This window comes from Hyla sarda, chromosome 3, assembly GCF_029499605.1.
Source record: "Hyla sarda isolate aHylSar1 chromosome 3, aHylSar1.hap1, whole genome shotgun sequence".
In the NCBI taxonomy this organism is placed as follows: Eukaryota; Metazoa; Chordata; class Amphibia; order Anura; family Hylidae; genus Hyla; species Hyla sarda.
This window is the reverse complement of record NC_079191.1, coordinates 293,375,321-293,395,408: the sequence shown is the minus strand read 5'-3', so window position 1 is coordinate 293,395,408 and position 20,088 is coordinate 293,375,321. Positions and strand designations below refer to the sequence as shown.

General features: G+C 42.9%; 1 protein-coding gene across 4 annotated transcripts in view; it reads right to left on the bottom strand.

The window, feature by feature from the left end:
* Window positions 1-20,088, bottom strand: part of URB2 (URB2 ribosome biogenesis homolog) — a 235,290-nt gene that overhangs the window by 43,726 nt on the left and 171,476 nt on the right. For all 4 annotated transcript variants that reach the window (XM_056566891.1, XM_056566893.1, XM_056566895.1 and 1 more), the window contains exon 7: window positions 4,933-5,175. In XM_056566891.1, the coding sequence (XP_056422866.1) occupies window positions 4,933-5,175 (243 nt within the window). The remainder of the gene's footprint in view (window positions 1-4,932; window positions 5,176-20,088) is intronic.

The following is a 20,088-nucleotide window of genomic DNA, read 5'->3' as shown; positions in this document are numbered from 1 at the left end:
TACCTTTTCCAACACCTTTTCCTAATGACTTTCCTATTAGTAGAGCAACATTTACCCGGACAGTGGGCCTGTATTTTAGGGTCTCCAGCGCCTGCAAGTGCACTGCAGGCGCTCGCATCCACCTCAAATGCTCCACAATTTATTACTAATTTATTATTAACTATTTATCGTTGCTGTCTATGTGATGCTATGTGTTAAATTGATTATTTTAAAGTATATGGGAAGTGCAAGGATCCTGCACTTTTATTAATTGTTACCTTTTTTACATTGTATTTAGTTTAATAAAATATCGTTATATCTTTGACATAGACACTTTTTTTTGTTACAGAGACAGACATATACATTACATTATCAAGTATCCATACATATAGTTGCACTCCATTTCACCACATTAACAGACTTATACCACATCTGTAACCACATGAACAACAATAGAAACTAGACCATCTTCTATTCCCACTCATCTACATTCCCACCGTCCACACCACAACCACATCTATATCTATATATTTTTTTTTTATTTTTTTTTAGTTATTTAATTTATTGATTTCTAGTATATCTAGTCCTTGAGAAGAAGCCAGAACACATACTTTTTATACTTATTATTACCTTGAGTGTTGAGAGGATATCACTCCTGGCTAAATTCTGAGTCAGATTGTGTGGTAAATTGAGTATCTCCATACTCTAGTTATATTTTTACTAACATGAAGGTGTTGCCCCATACTTTTTATTTTCTCCTGAGTACGGAAATACCCCATATGTGGGCGTAAAATGCTCTGAGGGCGCACAAGGCTCAGGAGTGAGAGCGCACTATGCACATTTGAGGCCTAAATTGGTGATTTGCACAGGGGTGTCTGATTTTACAGCGGTTCTGACAAACGCAAAAAAAAGAAATTCCCACATGTGACCCCATTTTGGAAACTACACCCCTCATGGAACGTAACAAGGGGTATAGTGAGCCTTAACACCCCATAGGTGTTTAATGAAAATTCTTCAAAGTTGGATGGAAAAATGAAAAAAAAAATTTCACTTAAATGCTGGTGTTACCCTAAATTTTTCATTTTCACAAAGGAAAATAGGCAAAAAGACCCCCAAAAATTTGTAACCCCATTTTTTCTGAGTAAGAACATACTCCATATGTGGATGTAAAGTGCTCTGCGGGTGAACTACAATGCTCAGAAGAGAAGGAGCACCATTGGGATTTTAAAGAGAAAATTTGTCCGGAATTGAAGGCCATGTTTGTTTACAAAGCCCCCATAGTGCCAGAACAATGGACCCCCCACATGTGACCCCATTTTGTAAACTACACCCCTCATGTAATTTAATAAGGGGTACAGTGTGCATTTACGCCCCACAGGTGTCTGACAGATTTTTGGAACAGTGGTCCGTGAAAATGAAAAATTTAATTTTTCACTTGCACAGCCCACTGTTCCAAAGATCTGTAAAATGCCAAGTGGGGTGTATAAATGCTCACTGCACCCCTTATTAAATTCTGTGAGGGGTGTATTTTCCGAAATGGGGTCACCTGTGGGGGGGTGTCCACTGTTCTGGCACCACGGGGGGCTTTGTAAACGCATTCTGTCTACAAAAGCTCAATGACGCTCCTCCTCTTCTGAGCATTGTAGTGCGCCAGCAGAGCACTTGACGTCCACAAATTGGGTATTTCCATACTCGGAAGAAATGGGTTTACAAGTTTTGGGGGTCATTTTCTCCTATAAACCCTTGTAAAAATGTCAAATTTGGGGGAAAAACAGCATTTTAGTGAAAATTTTTTTTTTTCTTCATTTACACATCAGACTTTAACAAAAAGTCGTCAAACACCTGTGAGGTGTTACAGCTCACTGTACCCCTTGTTGCGTTCCTTGAGGGGTGTGGTTTCCAAAATAGTATGCCATGTGAGTTTTTTTTTTGCTGTGCTGGCAGCATAGGGGCTTCCTAAATGGGACATGCCCCCCAAAAACTATTTTAGCAAAATTCCCTTTTCAAAAGCCAAATGTGACTCCTCCTCTTCTGCATCCACAAAAAATGTCCCTGGAGGTTACAGGGTAAATCATAAATTCAACAACCTTTGAGGGGTTACCCCCCTCGCGGGGAATTAACCCTTCACTAGAACCCCCCTCAAAAACAAATCTTTATTCTTATCTTGCTAAAATGTTACCCCTTTGCACAAATGTTAAAATTATCAGTGGAAGGTATTGTATTTAGGGAGCTAGGGATTGCTCCTCTCACATGTATAGAGCTTTAAGTATGTAACTTCTCCGTGCTAATCTTCTATTACTTTAGCACAGAGTACTCTATATGCTCTTTGCTCTTGTTTATCCCTCCACTGTTTAAAACTTAACTACCAGCCCACCCAACGTTTCGGTGATAAATCACCTTTGTCAAGGGTTAGAGGCTAATGCTCAGATGTGTAAAAAAATGGCCGGATCCTACAGTGAAAATTGGCTGGGTCCTTAAGAGGTTAAAAGGGTATTCCAGGAACTTTTCTAAAATATATATATTATATACATATATACATACACACACACACACACACACACACACACACACACACACACACACACACACACAGTACAGACCAAAAGTTTGGACACACCTTCTCATTCAGAGTTTTCTTTATTTTCATGACTATGAAAATTGTAGATTCACACTGAAGGCATCAAAACTATGAATTAACACATGTGGAATTATAGACGCAAAAAATTGTGAAACAACTGAAAAAAATGTCATATTCTAGGTGGAAAGTGTCCCCAAGTGCAGTCACAAAAACATCCAGAGCTACAAAGAAACTGGCTCACATGCGGACCGCTTCAAGAAAGGAAGACCAAGAGTCACCTCTGCTGCGGAGAATAAGTACATCCGAGTCACCAGCCTCAGAAATCGCAGGTTAACAGCAGCTCAGATTAGAGACCAGGTCAATGCCACACAGAGTTCTAGCAGCAGACTTATCTCTAGAACAACTGTTAAGAGGAGACTGTGTGAATCGGGCTTTCATGGTAGAATATCTGCTAGAAAACCACTCTGCTAGGGACAGGCAACAAGCAGAAGAGACTTGTTTGGGCTAAAGAACAAAATGAATGGACATTGGACCATAGGAAATCTGTGCTTTGGTCTGGAGTCCAAATTTGAGATCTTTGGTTCCAACCACCGTGACTTTGTGCGAAGCATGGAGGAGGTGGTGTGATGGTGCTTTGCTGATGACACTGTTGGGGATTTATTCAAAATTGAAGGCATACTGAACCAGCATGGCTACCATGGCATCTTGCAGCGGCATGCTATTCCATCCGGTTTGCGTTTAGTTGATCCATCATTTATTTTTCAACAGGACAATGACCCCAAACACACCTCCAGGCTGTGTAAGGGCTATTTGACCAAGAAGGAGAGTGATGGGTTGCTGCGCCAGGTGACCTGGCCTCCACAGTCACCAGACCTGAACCCAATGAAGGCAAAAGTGCCAACAAGTGCTAAGCATCTCTAGGAACTCCTTCAAGACTGTTGGAAGACCATTTCAGGTGACTACCTCTTGAAAATCATCAAGAGAATGCCAAGAGTGTGCAAAGCAGTAAGCAAAGCAAAAGGTGGTTACTTTGAAGTACCTAGAATATGACAAATTCAGTTTCACACTATCTATCCATATATATATCTTAGGGATAAACCAATTATTGGTTTGGCCGATATCAGCCAATAAAAACGATTTTGGGAATTATCGGTATCGGCAATTACCTTGCCGATAATGCCCCCACCCCACCGCTGCCCCATTGCCTCCCCCATCCCGGTTTTATAATTACCTGTTCCCGGGGTCCGCGCTACTTGTGGCTCCTGCGCTGTCCTGCGTTACACTGTGCGCTGCGCAATGGCGAGTGACGTTCTAACCATCAGTGCGCACAGTGACCGCTCAGGACGGGAGCCAGAAGAAGCGCGGACCATGGGAACAGGTAATTATAAAACCGGGGATGGGGGAGGTAATGGGGCAGCGGCAGTGGTTAAACTCAGGACATGCAGGGGGAGAGAAGCGGGTGGCGGTAGCGGCGGTCTCTGGCCCCGAAAAAAGCCGCTGCAGTCCATTGATTTAAAGCGCCCACTTTAAATCATTGATCTGCAGCGGCTTCTGTAGGGCTGGGGGGGGGGGGGGCTGGGAGGAAAGAGTGGTGAAATGGCCAATAACTTATACCGGAATATCGGTATAAGTTATTGGCTATCGGCCGGAAAGTCCACAGCTTATCGGTATCGGCCCTAAAAAAATCAATATCAGTCGAATATATATATATATTATATATATAGATATATATATATATATAGATATAGATATATATATATATATATATATATAGATATATATATATATAGATATATAGATAGATATCTATATATCTATATCTCTCAAGAGTGCTCTCTGTTGACACCTCTGCATGTCTCAGGAACTGTCCAGAGTAGGAGCAAATCCCCATAGCAAACCTCTAATGCTTCGGGCAGTTCCTGAGACAACTAGGTGTCAGCAGAGAGTACTATTGTCAGAAAGAAAAGAAAAACTCCCCTTTAGCAGCTGATAACTACTGGAAGGACAGTTAGATTTGTAAATTACTTCTATTAAAAAATCTTGTTTAACTTTCTGGAGCCAAGATAGATTAGATTAGATTGATATTATATATAATACGTTTTTTCCTAGAATACCCCTTTAAACCACTAGAAATAATTTTACACCACAGATGAGTTAGCTGAACATGTATAATGTGGAGATTCCCTTTGAAAGGAACGTTACAGTAAACAGTCAAAAACCTATGTAAATAATAAATATTTTTTTACAGCCCACTTTTAGCAATATACTTTCTATAAACAAACATTCTGTTTAAACATAAGTGGCAAACAATAGATATGTAAGTATTAGATATAGTTTGATTGCCTCAATTCAATACTTTTAGAATGTGAAATTACCTTTGAATGACATTGTAATACAGAAAAGAGAACTTCGTGTATGGATAGGAATACGCTATAGTAATCTTCAGCTTTCACATTTTCAAGCGGCACCATCAAAAGTGTGCTCAACGAAAGAGTTATATGATGAGGATTGCTTAAAAACAGCTCTCCTCTTCTTAGAATCAAAGCCATGATGTCAAGTACAGGGACAATAACAGTGGAAAGCAGCAAACGTTCCTTACATGCATCCACGCTGAGGGTCTGTAAATATTAAAGCAAAAGTTATAAAATTAGTTCAGCCCATTATTAGATTTTTATGAACACCTTAAACAGACAGGACACCTCCAGAGGGAAAGAACCTTGATAGCAATAAACCTTTCATCTCATACTTTTTGCCTTGTACATATTATACACCCAAAGATTATATGCAGTTTTCACCTGCAAAAAAAAAAAGTATACAACAAATGTGTATAAATTGCTAATCTGCTGCAGTTGTGCTCATGGCTTAAATCGTGAGTACTTACCTGAAACACCTAACCACATACATAAATACCACATACATAAGCTGTTGAGGTGTGCCATGACCATGCCTGTAGAGGGCATACCCTTTGATGGAAAGTAAGAAAGGGGAGGGTTGGGTGGGTTATGCAAATGCAAAACACGCCCCGAAGCAGGGGGTTGTGGACCTTATAATAAATACCACATACATAACAAGCGGTTGAGGTGTGCCATGACCACGAACAGGCGCACGCCTGTAGAGGGCAAAAAGCAAGACAAGTAAAACAAACATTTATTTAATAACACCATTACATAGCCAGAACTTTAAACACTTGTGAAATCTCAAGCTGTGGCAGATATCTGGTAGGGATCGACCGATTATCGGTTTGGCTGATATCATCGGCCGATATTCACGATTTTGGGCGTTATCGGCAATTACCTTGCCGATAATGCCCCGCCCCGGCCAGAGACCACCGCCGCCCCATTGCCTCCCCCATTCCCGGATTTATAATTACCTGTTCCTGGGGTCCGCGCTACTTCTGGCTCCTGCGGCGTCCTGCGCGCTGCGCAATGACGTCCTCAACGCGACGTCACCGTCAGTGCAAAGTGACAGCTCAGGACGCCGCCGAAGCCAGAAGCAGCGCAGACCCCAGGAACAGATAATTATAAAATCGGGGATGGGGGAGGCAATGGGGCAGCAGCAGTGGTTGGACTCAGGACCAGCAGGGGGAGAGAAGTGGCGGTCTCTTGATTTAATGTGCCAGCTTTAAATCCCTGATCAAAGCGGCTTCTGCGGGGCCAGGGGTGGGGCAGAGAAATAGCTGATAACTCATACCGGAATATCGGTATAAGTTATCGTCTATCGGCCTTAACGTTCACAGATTATCAGTATCGGCCCTAAAAAGTCAATATCGGTCGATCCCTAATATCAGACATAGAAGAATGAATTTTATCTGCATAAGGTTTAATTATGTGCTGGGACCTTATGCTGTGATGCAGCCAAGGCGGCACCAATTCTAAAAGAATGCCCGGAAATAGAGGCGGGATCATGACCCAAGCTCTTAGCAACAATACGAACGAGTTTGACAAAATTACTAGTTGTTAATGGAGCATTATTGAAGAGAAGCCGTGGTGCATTAGCAGGTCTATCAACCATGGCAATCAATAAGATGTTGAAAACATGAACAGGACACCACTTGTGACCTGTATGTAAATACTGTACCTGCACTTCTACCCTAGAGGTCTTAGTGGAAAACAGAGTCAACACGAACACATTATTTGATAAGACTAATTGTGACTTTAACAGGGATAATGAAATGAGTATGGAGAGGTGAGGTAGAAGGTGATTCTGTTATAAGGAAATGAAAGAACAATAAGTTACATACAACAAAACAGGCAGCAAAACAAATAACTGTGTAACAAAAAGGCATAAAAGAATTCTGTTCAAAAGAACTCATTTCCCCCCCCCCAAAACAACCCCCCCCACCCCCACCGCCCACCCGACCTGGCCTCCCGGTAAAAAACTCAAAATAAATAACAAAAAACAGAGCAATGGCAAATAGGTCCAACTTATAAACATATAAGCTAGTATTTATCAGTACATTATTCATTTCAAAATGGTGTTAATCATCAAAATCAACTAAGGAATCCCCCAGATCCAAAAAGGAGAGATAGGTAAAGGAATATATATACAAATTGACAAAATAATATTGAAATAGATAAATTAGAAACAGAAATTATAGTAATCTCCACCAAGATCCTAACTATCCAATATCCTACCTAATGACGCTGAGGACCATCGGCAACTCTGATCTAGAACTTAATATCCATCTGATCCGGTGAGAATATATTTGCCCTTTGTAGAAATAAAATCCCCTCAAAAAATAACAATAACAAAAATAATAAAAATAGTAATCTGTAGGGAGAAGAGAGGGAACTCCTATAAAATTGCCCCAAGTATCATGATCTGAACTCTAACAGTTCGCGCATACTATAGCGCGCAGAGTGAGAAATAGGAGGTGTTATCATATACACCTGAGAATTCCGCTTTTGATGACAAACAGCTCGCGCACGCGAGAGTGCGCAGATGAGATGAGGCGCAATTGAAACTAAGTCCGAGCGCAGAGGAGAACGCGCAGATGACGAAAATTGTAAACAAAGATACGGATTGGTTGAGATATTTATCCATTGAAAACCAATGGGATTCGGAGGAGGGAACCGAGATCTCATTGGAGGAAACTTATGTCAATAAGGAATTTGTACCAACCAGAGGACAAGGATTAAATAGAAAGGATTTAGTTGGATGGGGATCCATCAATATGGGATGTGACGTTACAAACAGAGGTAATAAAGAACCCGACACACGCTGCCCACACTCAGAAGCCCCATACCTCTTGACAAAGCTACATAGTAGCGAAACATGTCGGGGGGGGGGGGGGGGGCTGAGTAGGGTGTTTTTAAGCAAATCAGAGCAGTATCCGGAGGAAGCTGGAGTGTGAGCTGCAGGCACACTCAGCGATAGACAGCGATATTAGTCTCAGTGGAGACATTAACAGAGTTTGGATACAAACCAGGGAGTACTGCTCTGATACCTTTTAAAAGTGTGGATATTTTTTGATTTAATTAACAATAAAGTTTAACTATTTTAGAGGGTATATGGGAAATTAGGGTACAATTGGATTGCCCCAAGGGGTGATCTATTGGAAAAAGTTTAACAGGGATGTCGACTTAAGATTGGCACTGGAGAACTACCCTGGTCTCAAGAACCCATAAAATGCTACGTATATTGCTGCTTTGATAACCAAACTATTTAGGAAGCCAAAAGGGGAATTGTCTAACATGTCAGACCTCTTTCTAAACAACTCCCCAGAGACTGGCCACTGAGACAGGGCTTTACTGCCTTTTCTGTTTCTTATACCTTTTAGTATGGCTCTGACCGGATGAGCGGAGAACAATGATTGTCTACTGGGAAACTTCATGGAGAAATGATGCTGCACCCCAGCTAGGTATATCTTGATGGTACTATGGGATAGTTGCAAATTATGGAAAAAAGCTACAAAGCATACAAAGTTCAATATAATCAGTATCAGCTGCCTTGTGCATCTTGAAGTTTTAATGGCTATTCCATCCTACATCGTAGGACCTCTTAGTGTTGATGGCCAGAGAATCTATTACAAGGCCATCTGCCAGTTGTTTGTATAAGGGAACTGACATGCCCACCCGATCTGCTTCCGGTATGGTCTGAAATAAAACATGAAAATTCTACCTTGATAGCGCATCAGCTTCAATGTTCCTAGATCCCTGAATATGTACTGCCATGAAAAGAAACCTGTGACTAAGGGCAACCCATACCAGCCTCCTTAAAACTTCATAACTAATTCAGACTTTGACTGGCCTTTGTTTAAAATCTCCACAGTGGCTTGGTTGTCACATATAAAACACAATTTTATTACAAGACAGACTCATATTATGCATGCTTTCTTTACTGCAAAATGTCCAGCAGCCAAACAGTTAACTACAATAACAAGGAGAAAAAACTTTAAGCAGCACACACAAACATGCTGTCTATCCCATTATCCAATCCGTGCAGGTGCCAGGTGATATAAGGTGCAGTCTTCATTACATATTCCTCTTTGCTGCTCTCAAAGATAAGTGTACCTTGTTATTTGCCTTTTCAGCAATATTTCCAATATTCATGGAATATTGCTTAATACCATATATTCTCATATTGTATTTTCTTCATAGCGTGTTAACCCTTGGTTTGTCCTTTTACTTTAATTTCCATTCACTTCATATATTCATTCCTACTATTCTATGTAGTTTTCTTCATTATCTCAATACTTTCTGACTATCTGTTCTCTTTTCTCCTCATATCTTGCGCCGCTATCTTGTTTCTTTTTCACACTGCCATTATCTCTATTAACATTTCTGCCGTCTCGAGCGTTCCCCGGCAGTGTCACGTGACCCGCACGCTGTCCCGCTCTTCACCTTATCTCCCCTGACAGCTGTTTCTGCCGCCATTCTTCTCAGACACTGCTAGCAACGGGACGCACGTCTGCTGAGCTCGTCAATCTCCTTCAGCTGGTTACCTACTGTTCCGGCTTCCGTTCAATTGAACAGCTTCCTGTTAGTGCTTTTCTCAGCCATTTCCATTACTTATCCTGTGGCGCCATCCTCTGGTATCTTTTAGGTACTACACTGGTTTTTTTTTCATTTCTCCAATTTTGGCCAGTTTAGTCATTCTATAATAATATCATATTACTTTCATATTTCCACAGGTGTTTTTTCCCTTGTTCCCTTCCTATTGTGTATCTATGTATACCAACAATACACCTAATATGGCTAATAACCCTAATGAAGGGGAATACATGACTGGGGCTCAAGTCAAAGCCCTAGTAAATGAGACTCACTTCCACAGTTCAAATTACTGTTCAGTCAGTCATGGCGTCCATGCAGGACACCATCACACAATCCATGACTTCTGCAATGAAACATAAAAAGCAGAAACATACAAAAACTGTCCGTCATACTCCTGATGTCTATTGGTCAGCTGAGGAGGTTATAGGGTACCCCTCTAAATACCCTTTTCAACACCAAAAATCTTCAAAAAAGAGGCTTAATACATATGACCACCATACCTCCACCAAAATGCAGAAATTGCATGGTCATGGAGCAGGTCAAGACCCCAATGAAAGCTCACTTCCATCGTGCAGCTATAAGACTGGTAATATATCTGATCACCCCAGACCCTCCACCCGAGAGGAACAATCAGTTATTCGGGTTCAGAAAGCCTCCAGGAGAGAAAAGCCCAATTCTTTCCAAGAATTCTCAGACTATTCTTCAGATTCTGACCATAATGAGTCCTATTCGGATATTTCCGAGGAGAATGATGCTCCCATGCCTGACTCTTCAAAACCCACTGAGGTTATTACGGATGGATCTGGTAACCCATATTTTCACCCATCCCTTATCAAACACCCTAGATCAGGTGAATGGTCCCCATTCCCACAAGTGGCAAAATACCTAGATTTTTGGCTTAAGAAAGGCTTGGATAGATCTGCAAGGAATAAATTGAGGGCTGAATATCCCAGTCCTTATTTAACATTAACAAATCAGCCACCCCAGAAATTGACCCAATATTAATTAAGTATCTGCTTAAAACAGGTAAAAACCCTAAGAAAGGCCTGGACCGATCTTTTAGGGCTTGCCAGGATAAATTCCTGGATTTATTAGGCCCTCTCACAAAAATTATGGATATGACTGAGGAGGCCTCCTCTTTAGGTAAACCCTTAGATTTAGACACCCTTAAAGGCTGGATCCAAAGAGCATTATGTATATTCGGCAATGTTAACTCCTCTTTTTGTGCCGAACGCAGACGCACTATTCTTATTAGGATGGATCCTCAATTATCACAATTGGCCTCTTCTGACACCTCCCCAGACGAACTCCTTTTGTTTGGGGATGCATTTTTTAAAGAAATTTCAAAGTATGTTGGCATATTTTCTTCCCTGGACAAAGCCCAGGCTTCACTAAAAAAAGGTTTTTGAACCCAAGGTTTTTACCCGGACCGGAAAAGGAAAGGGCCGCTTTTCCGGCCGGTCAAATCAATTCAAACCCCCATACAGAAGTCCTTCTCAAAACTTCATTTCCACATATACCTTTCCCTCCTCCCAACACTCCCCCTTCTTCCCATACAGGGGAGGTCGCCCGTGGAGATCTTGAGGACGAAGAGGACTCGCCAAACCCAACCCTTCCACAGGTAAGTGTTCATCAGTGTTCTTCCCACATTCCCCTAGGAGGTCGCCTAATCCATTTTTTCCAAAACTGGAACCTACTAACATCAGACTCTTAGGTCCTAAACACAATCCTTGGTTACAAAATAGAATTTGTGACAGATCCTATACAACATCACCTCCCTCACCCAATTCAATTCTCTATGTCAGACCAGATTCTGATAGATATAGAAATTCAGGAATTGTCCAAAAACGGGCCATAATTCCTATCCAACCCCAGTCTCAGGGTTTCTTGAGCAACATATTCATAGTAAAAAAGAAGGACGGCGGATTCAGACCAGTCATAAATCTAAGACTACTCAACTATTTCGTTTCATATCAACATTTCAAGATGGAAGGCATCCATTTTTTACGAGACCTTCTTCAGGACGATTGGTTAGTCAAGATAGATCTGAAAGACTCTTATCTGACTGTCAGTTCACCCTTCTCACGAGAGATATCTCCAGTTCCTTTGGAGGGACCAACTTTGGCAGTTCACATGCCTTCCGTTCGGTCTCTCCTCTGCCCCTTGGTGCTTTACAAAGCTCCTGAAACCCGTAATTTCTACGCTTTGCTCCAGGGGTGTTCGTCTGATCATATATCTGGACGACATCCTCATCATGGCTCAATCATGTCAATTAATCCAACTCCATACGAACTGGACTTCATCTCTTATGAGATCTCCCTTGCAAAAAAAGTCGCTGCCTTTGTTGTGAATGGATCATCCAAACTGATACTTTTTCTTTTTCACACAACAAACATTTAAAATAAAAGATTCACTAAATTGCGACACCACTTTTGCTATCTATCTATTAACCTGTGGTTGCGACCGCCAATACGTTGGCCGCACCACACAAACGGTGCGCTCCAGGATGAACAAGCACAGATGGAACATAAAACATGTTTTTTTGTTGCATAGTTTGTCCCGACACTTCACCCTTCATCATCAAAAAAATACCGAAACTTTGAAATTAATTATTCTAGAAACTATCCCCATTCATTTACCTAACAGAATACAAAGATTAAATAATCGTGAATCCTTCTGGATTCACAAACTACATACTTTGCACCCTCAAGGTTTTAATGAATGTATCGATACAGTTAAATAATCTGATAAATTAGGGTTTAAACATTTTTCCATTTTTTCCTATGGATTAATCTCCAAAATATTATATCTTGATCTATTTTTTTCGTTGTTCCTTCTGTGCTGTTCACCCTGGAGCGCCCTACTGTGTATTTATTATTCCTTATGTTTTATTATCCAAGTTCCGTTCTTTGTTCTTCCCTTCCTTTCTGCATATAGAAACTTCTGTATTTTTTATTTATTTAATGTTTGTAAATTTGGATCTCTTTACGAATATTCACACCCTGCGTCTTCACCGGGTGCTGTATTCAATACCGCACTAGTTATTCTAGTTCATCTTCTTCACTTTCTCCAAGTAGTGTTCATACATCACCTTCTGGTCAGTTGCGATTTGGTTTACCGCACTGTTTATTATTTATTTTTTATTTAGTAAGGCAGCGATATACAAATCAATTTTTTATCCTTTGAATTAACATACATAACACCTTATAGGTCCATATCTCTTTATATCATATATATTTTTTGAAATAATATCCAACTTGCGTTGTTGAATGCCGCACCGGTGACTAAGCGGTGTGATTCCTTGAGTCGCTTGTGGTGGTATATTCACACCACATGCGATAATTATATTATATATATATATGTTTATATGATTGCATTGTGCTTTTATATTGTTGTTTCATTATTATTTTTGTGACTTTTGTTTGCATATTTATATTTATTTATATCTATTTATATATTTTTCATACATTGTCACATTTATATGTGGATATGTAATTCTATGAAACAACTCTTTCAAAAAGTACTCTAATGGTTAATTCCTGGAGGTATATATATCTGTTACCAGCCTTCTCTTGTCTTGCCTGATGAAGCTGCGCATGCGCAGCGAAACGCGTTGCATCTAATAAATCCATTGATTTTACTTGGCTGCCTGATGGTTCCTTTCTGCGCCAGACAAACTCCTGACTCCCTGGTCATTCGGTTTTGATTTTACTCTTATGAGATCTCGGATTTCTAATCAATCAGAAGAAATATATTCTTCTTCCGGCAAAAGAACTGGAATTCCTGGGTTTCTTAGTGAACACCCAGACAACCCTCTTAAGCCCTCCCAACAAGAAACTGGTTCGAATCCGCAAAGAAATTCGGACTGTCCTCAACAAGGACTTAATATCGTTGAGGTCCATTGCCCGGATAATTGGCTTACTTTCAGCTACCATTCAAGCAATTTTCCCGGCACCCCTTCATTATCGGGCCTTACAAAAAGATTAAAAATACTCCATTTGAGACAAGGCATGTCTTATTCAGACAAAATCCCTTTATCCCAAGAAGCCAAAGAAGAGCTTCAATGGTGGCTTCTTCATATTCAATCTTGGAATGGCAAAGCCATATTTTCCACATCTCCACACCTGACCATAGAATCAGACGCAAGTCTGACAGGTTGGGGTGCTCGGTACGGTCCACTTACCACAGGCGGGAAATGGTCTCCCTCTGAAACTCTCTTTCATATCAATTATTTAGAACTCCAGGCAGGGTTCTTTGCTTTGAAAAGTTTTGCAAAAACTTCTCACTTTTACGTATGGACAATATACCTGCAGTCTAATATATCAATCGCTTGGGTGGAACAACTTCGAAACTTCTTACCCAAATTACCCAAGACATGGCAGTTTTGTTTGGACAGGAATATAGTTCTGAGGGCGGAATACCTTCCTGGCCTGTCCAATTCTGTGGCAGACTGGAATTCTCCTTTTCTGACAGATTCCAGCAATTGGAGATTGGACCCCAATGTTTTTCAGCAAATATTTCATCTTTGGGGTCCACTTCATATCGATCTTTTTGCGTCCAGGCTGAACAAAACTCCCGAATTTCTTCAGCTGGCGCCCGAATCCAGAGGCATTGGGGGTAGATGCTCTCCTCCAAACTTGGCCTCAAAAAGTCATACGCTTTTCCTCCCTTCAACCTCTCACGAGTTCAACAAGTTTGTATTTAAAAAGTCAATATGGTCCTAATAACACCTCTTTGGCCATCCCAATCTTGGTTTCCTCTAGTGCTAGAGATGTCAATAGAGATCCCAAGGATTCTTCCGGTCTTCCATCAACTTCTCTTAGACCCTGTAGGGAATTCCCATCCTATGATCTTGGACAACCAGCTGTCCCTCATAGCATGGAGGATCTCGGGCTGTCAGAATCTCTCCCAGAGCTTTCATCATCATCTAAAGACATCTTATTGGATGCCTGGGCCCCAGGTACAAAGACTGCTTATGAAACAGCCTGAAAAATTTGGACTAATTGGTGCTCACAACGGGATTTGGATCCCGTTTCAGCCCCTTTAGTTCATATTCTGAATTTCCTCTCTGAATCTTTTGACTCGGGTAAGGCCTATCGGACTATAAATTTATATCGTTCAGCTATTTCTTTTAGCCACTCTCCTATCGATCAATTACCCATAGGCAGACATCTTATGGTCTGCAAATTACTAAAAGGAATCCTTTTTAGAAGACCCCCCCCCAACCCAAATATCATTCCACCTGGGATGTTAATCTTTTATTAAATCTCCTTACTTGGGACGATAATGACCTTTTATCCCTTAAATTTCTTTCCTATAAACTTACCATTCTTTTATGTCTTATCTCCACTAAAAGAGTTTCAGATGTAAAATCTTTAGATATATCTCCTAGACAATACTTACCGAATGGTGTTCAGTTCTCTATACATAGTAGAACTAAAACCATTCTACATCAAGTTTTTTATCCAGCTTTTCCTTTTCAGGAAAAGTTGTGTGTGGTTCGCCGTTTAAAATCCTATGAAGCCAAAACCGCATCTGTTCGATCACCTTCGAATTCACAACTTCTTATATTCTTTTGCAAACCACACCGCCAAGTATCGTCTCCCACCTTAGCCAGATGGATTAAACAATCCATGTCATTAGCTGGCATAGATAGCTCCATTTTGGTGCGCATTCCACTAGAGGCACCATGTCTACTAAAATCCTTCAATCTGGAGGATCCTTAAACGATATCCTTAAGACTGCTAACTGGTCCTCTGAATCTACTTTCAAATCTTTTTACTATAAAACGGAATGTCACGTCTCTGTCTGTTATCTAATTCCTAGTTTACTATTGTTACTATTATCTAAGATGAGACTCTGTCTTGTAATAAAATTGGAGATTTTCCTAGTCTAGATGACGGAAAATATGGCTTTTATTAAAAGACAAGAGACGAATATTATCCCTCCCAAATACCCATCCCTATTTATGTTTTTGTATTTTTCAGCGGTCTAAGACTGGAAATCCACCATTTCAAGTTTTCATACCCCTTTCAACGATCTTCATGATTTCTTCATATTCATTTTCAAGTTTCTGATCAGTCTCTGGTTTTACAAGTTTATGATACAAGTTTTTCTCCAACACCAAAGAAAGAGGAATATGTAATGAAGACAGCACCTTATATCACCTGGCACCTGCACGGATTGGATAATGGGATAGACCGCATGTTTGTGTGTGCTGTTTAAAGTTTTTTCTCCTTGTTATTGTAGTTAACTGTTTGGCTGCTGGACATTTTGCAGTAAAGAAAGCATGCATAATATTCGTCTCTAATAAAATCCATATTTTCCGTCATCTAGACTAGGAAAATCTCCAATTTCATTTTCCCAAGTATGCCCCCATGCAAAAGCAGCTGCTACCACAGAAAAAATGTCAAAAGCAGCTAAGATTGACTGAAACCAGGCTTTAAAACTGGTCTGGCCATGCGTCCGCTAACCATTGATTATCGTATATTGCTTCAAAACCTAGAAGATGCATCGGTAAATACTTTTGGAGAAGAATCAGACACTGATGGAAGAATGAAATGCCATTCCAGTTGGTGAGAAAAATCTGCCACATTGCTAGATCTGACCTTGGGGCAGAACCTAGGGAAACTACACTATGCTGATTGGGAACTGACTACATTACCTCCAGTAACAGAAATAAACGATTGTCCCTGTGGTATTATCCTCATAGCGAAGGCTAACATCCCTAAAAGACTCAGCAGCTCGGCTTTATTACTTAATTGAGATCTATTGAAAGTGGCAATAGTCTCCCTGATCCTAACTAACTTATCTTGTGGTAACCTGGCCTCCATCTTCTCAGAGTCTAAAATAATGCCTAAAAAAGGTCAATACATGGGAAAGGCCTTCTATCTCAGTGGGGTAGACCGGAACTGCTAATTGCTGAAACACGTAAGTAAATCAGTAAGTTGGTGAGGGACTGACTGAGGACCTTCTAATAACAAAAAATCGTCTAAATAATGAATGACATTTTGGCATCCCACTATGCTCTCTAAAATCCATTGAAGAGCTATGGCGAATTGGTCAAACAACCACGGGCTACTTTTTTACCAGAATGTTAATTTGACTGCAAAGTAATACAACTCCTCCCACTTAACCCCATATCACTGCCACAGATCATTATTCACTGGCAACAATTTAAGAGCATCAGTGATGTCTGCCTTTGATAACCATGCCCTTGACCCAGCTCTGAGATGATCTGTATTGCCTCATCAAATGATGCATATTTCATCCTGAACTCCTCTGAGGGGATTAACAAGTTCAGACTGGGGACAAAAGAGGAATGAGGTGCAGACAAATCGTAGATCAAACGCTTCTATTTATTAAACTTGCCAGACACTATGCCTATGGGGGTAACCCTCCAGCAGCACAAGGGTGAAGAAACAAAAGGGGCCAATCATAAATCCTTTGTCCACTTCGTTCTTTAGCAATATGGCCACTGTGCCCGGGTCACTGCTGGCAGATAAAAGGTTTCTGCACTCATACGTGCTCTGTGGCAGTGCTACCAGGCCTGTATGAAAGCCACTAGTGAATCCTCCTGACCCACCTAGGTTCAGGATGAGTGCTCAACAGCACCCAAGGACCTTGACATCCACCATGCCTAGTCAGAACTGAGCGTTCTTTTGTGTACAGGCTGACCGAGGATATGCCCTGTAACAGTTAAAGCAAATGTGCAGCAGTCTGCACTGATCTGATTCCGCCCTAGGGACCTGACCGGCTTGCCCAGCCTATCCACGGAGCTGACTGCTCTCTGGCTTGAAGGACCCGCAACTGCTTGAGCTCTGGCACCAACTACATCTTCCTTTGCCAATTGACACCAGGCAGTGGAAAAAAATTGACTGACAATATGTGCATGCTAGTGCTTTCAACCCAGCAAAATGCCTGCAGAATAGTTCCGTATCAATTGTCACCCAATTAGCTTCCTTGTTATGTTATATTAAAGCTGCCACTTCTTTAAATGAAAAGGACTTGTGATCGTCATAGAAAGCTGAGCGACTGTATTTCATGCTCAAATCTGCAATATTAAAACAAGTATGGGGGGGGGCGTGGCTAGCCATGGAGCTGTGAGGCAGCATGCGCTGTGAGCTCCGAGCCTGGCACCCTGCATCACCCTGCTACAACAGCCATGCCCAAGGGGAAACACCACAAAAAGTGCCTACAAGGCTCCAGGACTCGCCCTCCATCCCCCCAGACGAACATCTCTGGGTATTTCACCCGTTCCCAGCCGAGGAGAAGCTCTTCCTTGCCTCCCTCCAAGATGGCGGCGGCGCATGGCTCCTTACCTGCCTCTCCTGCTCCGGAGGTTAGACCTGCAGATGGGTCGCCTCCTACTGCCGGGCTGCTCCCGTCCTGCGATGTGGCTCCTGTGCCTTCCCCGGGGACGCAGAAGACTCCTGGCAGCGCTGTCCTCACACCTCCTGTACCTCTGCTGCCGCGGCGGGAAGACGACGGGAGGCGCAGCGCGGCCTGCACTGCGCCTGAAGAGAAGCTCCTTACTACGACCGCACAGAGGACGCCGGCCCCGGATCCTGATGTCCGCCCGGTGGTGGATCGCGGCGCTGCTTCTGCCGCACCCTAGACCCCCACATCACAGGTGAGCGTGCCGCGGTCCCCACCGGCCCAGGGCCTTACTGAATTGGAGGCTGCTGGCCCACAGAACCCCCGTCCTCGCAGCCAGGGGGAGTCAGAAGGGGGAGTGGATGCCTCCTCTCTCCTGCAGTCTTCAACAGGGACTGGGGCCTCCATCTCTTGGGGCTCAGGCTCCACCGTGGGGGCCCTGCAATAATAACCCCCCATGCTGATGAAGGGGACTGCGGGCATATGCCTCTAGGGACCCCTCCTGTAGGCCCTGTGCTGGCCCCCATGGAATGGCCCTCACTGCCACTCTCCGGCCCCTCACAGATGGTGGCCTTCTATACCCTGCCCTCTCCTCCACAGGATCCTCAATATGCGGGGGCACCGCCATCCCCTCAATGGCCCTCGGGCTCTTCATGGGGTCCCACTGTGTTGCGCCCTACTACGGTGACCAGCCCTTAGTTGGGACACATTTCTCTTGCTCCATCCGCCCTGCCTACTGCCCTGGCCGATAGGGGCCCTACCCCCCACCTGCCTTTCGTACCCCTGCAATGGACTACCCGTCCCCTTGCCCCTCTATGTCTCATGCTTAGGGGCCCACTCAAGTGATGCCACCTCCTACTGAGGGCGTTGATAGGCCAATCACCTTGGTGGACCTCCGCTCCTTGCTTGCCACCTTACCCACCAAAGAGGACTTCTCAATTATGGCTAAACAAATGGTTGAGGAGTGCAGACAGGAGTGTCTGATATTGAGACTGCTCAGGATACTACATCTGCTACTGTTAAAACTCTACAGGATACGGTCCAGAGACATGGTGAACAACTATTTGTATTGCAACAGCATTTGGATGATGTGGAAAACCACAACAGACGAAATAATATTCGTATTCGTGGTCTCCCGGAAATGGTTGGCCCTGACGAACTGTACCCAGCATTGTTGGCGATTTTCAATGATCTCCTGGACAGACCGCTAGACGCTCACATTGAGCTGGATAGGGCTCACCGGGCCCTACGGCCTCCAAATCCTGATGACAGTCGCCCCCGAGATGTTATTTGTAGAATGCACTTTTACGCCATTAAAGAGGACATCCTACGCTTTGCCAGAGCGAGGTGGCGTATCCTGTATAGAGATGTTGAGATCCAATTATTCCCTGACCTCTCCCGACACACTTTGGCCCAACGTGCAGCTCTGAAGCCCCTTCTTGAGGTTCTTAGGGGTAGGGACATTCCTTACCGTTGGGAATTTCCTTTCACCCTCCTGGTCCGTAGGGAGGGCAGAACATACACCCTGCGATCTCCGGAGGATTTGCTGGGTTTTCTGAAGGACTTGGACATTCCTCCCCTTTCTCTTCCAGACTGGCCCACGCTGGCATCCTCTGCACCCAAGAGACAGCTGCAACGTTCTCCCCAGCGGTCCCCTAAGCAGGCCCGCTGAGGCGCTCCCTCACAAATCGGCCGCCAAAGATGGGTCACACGCTGGGAATCAGCTCCTTCCTCCTCTAGGGCTGACCAGGCTCCTGATGATTGACTGGGATAATTGTTTATTGATGCATATTTGATTTATTCCACTTGATTGTCTTCTCTCGCTCTCTCTTTCTCCACAGGTTTAAGTGAGATTTGATTGCTACCATATCACCCTAGTCCTTACTTTCTTGCCCTCACCCTTTTATGAGTCTGGGCCCTATTCTGCCCTCTCATTCTCTCCCTTTTCCCCCTTTTATTATCACATTATTATTGTCTCATGTTTCCTCCCTTTGTCCTTCTCCAGTTGACCCCTTTTTTCGTGTTGCTGGGCTCGGGCTCCCCTCTTGCCGCTTTGCTATCCACCTTCCCCTCGTAGGTTGGAGACCTCTCCGGGGGGTTTTTCTCGGACTTTGGTCTTCTTGGTCCTGTACCATACCCTGTTTAGTTGGTGCCGTGGTAGTT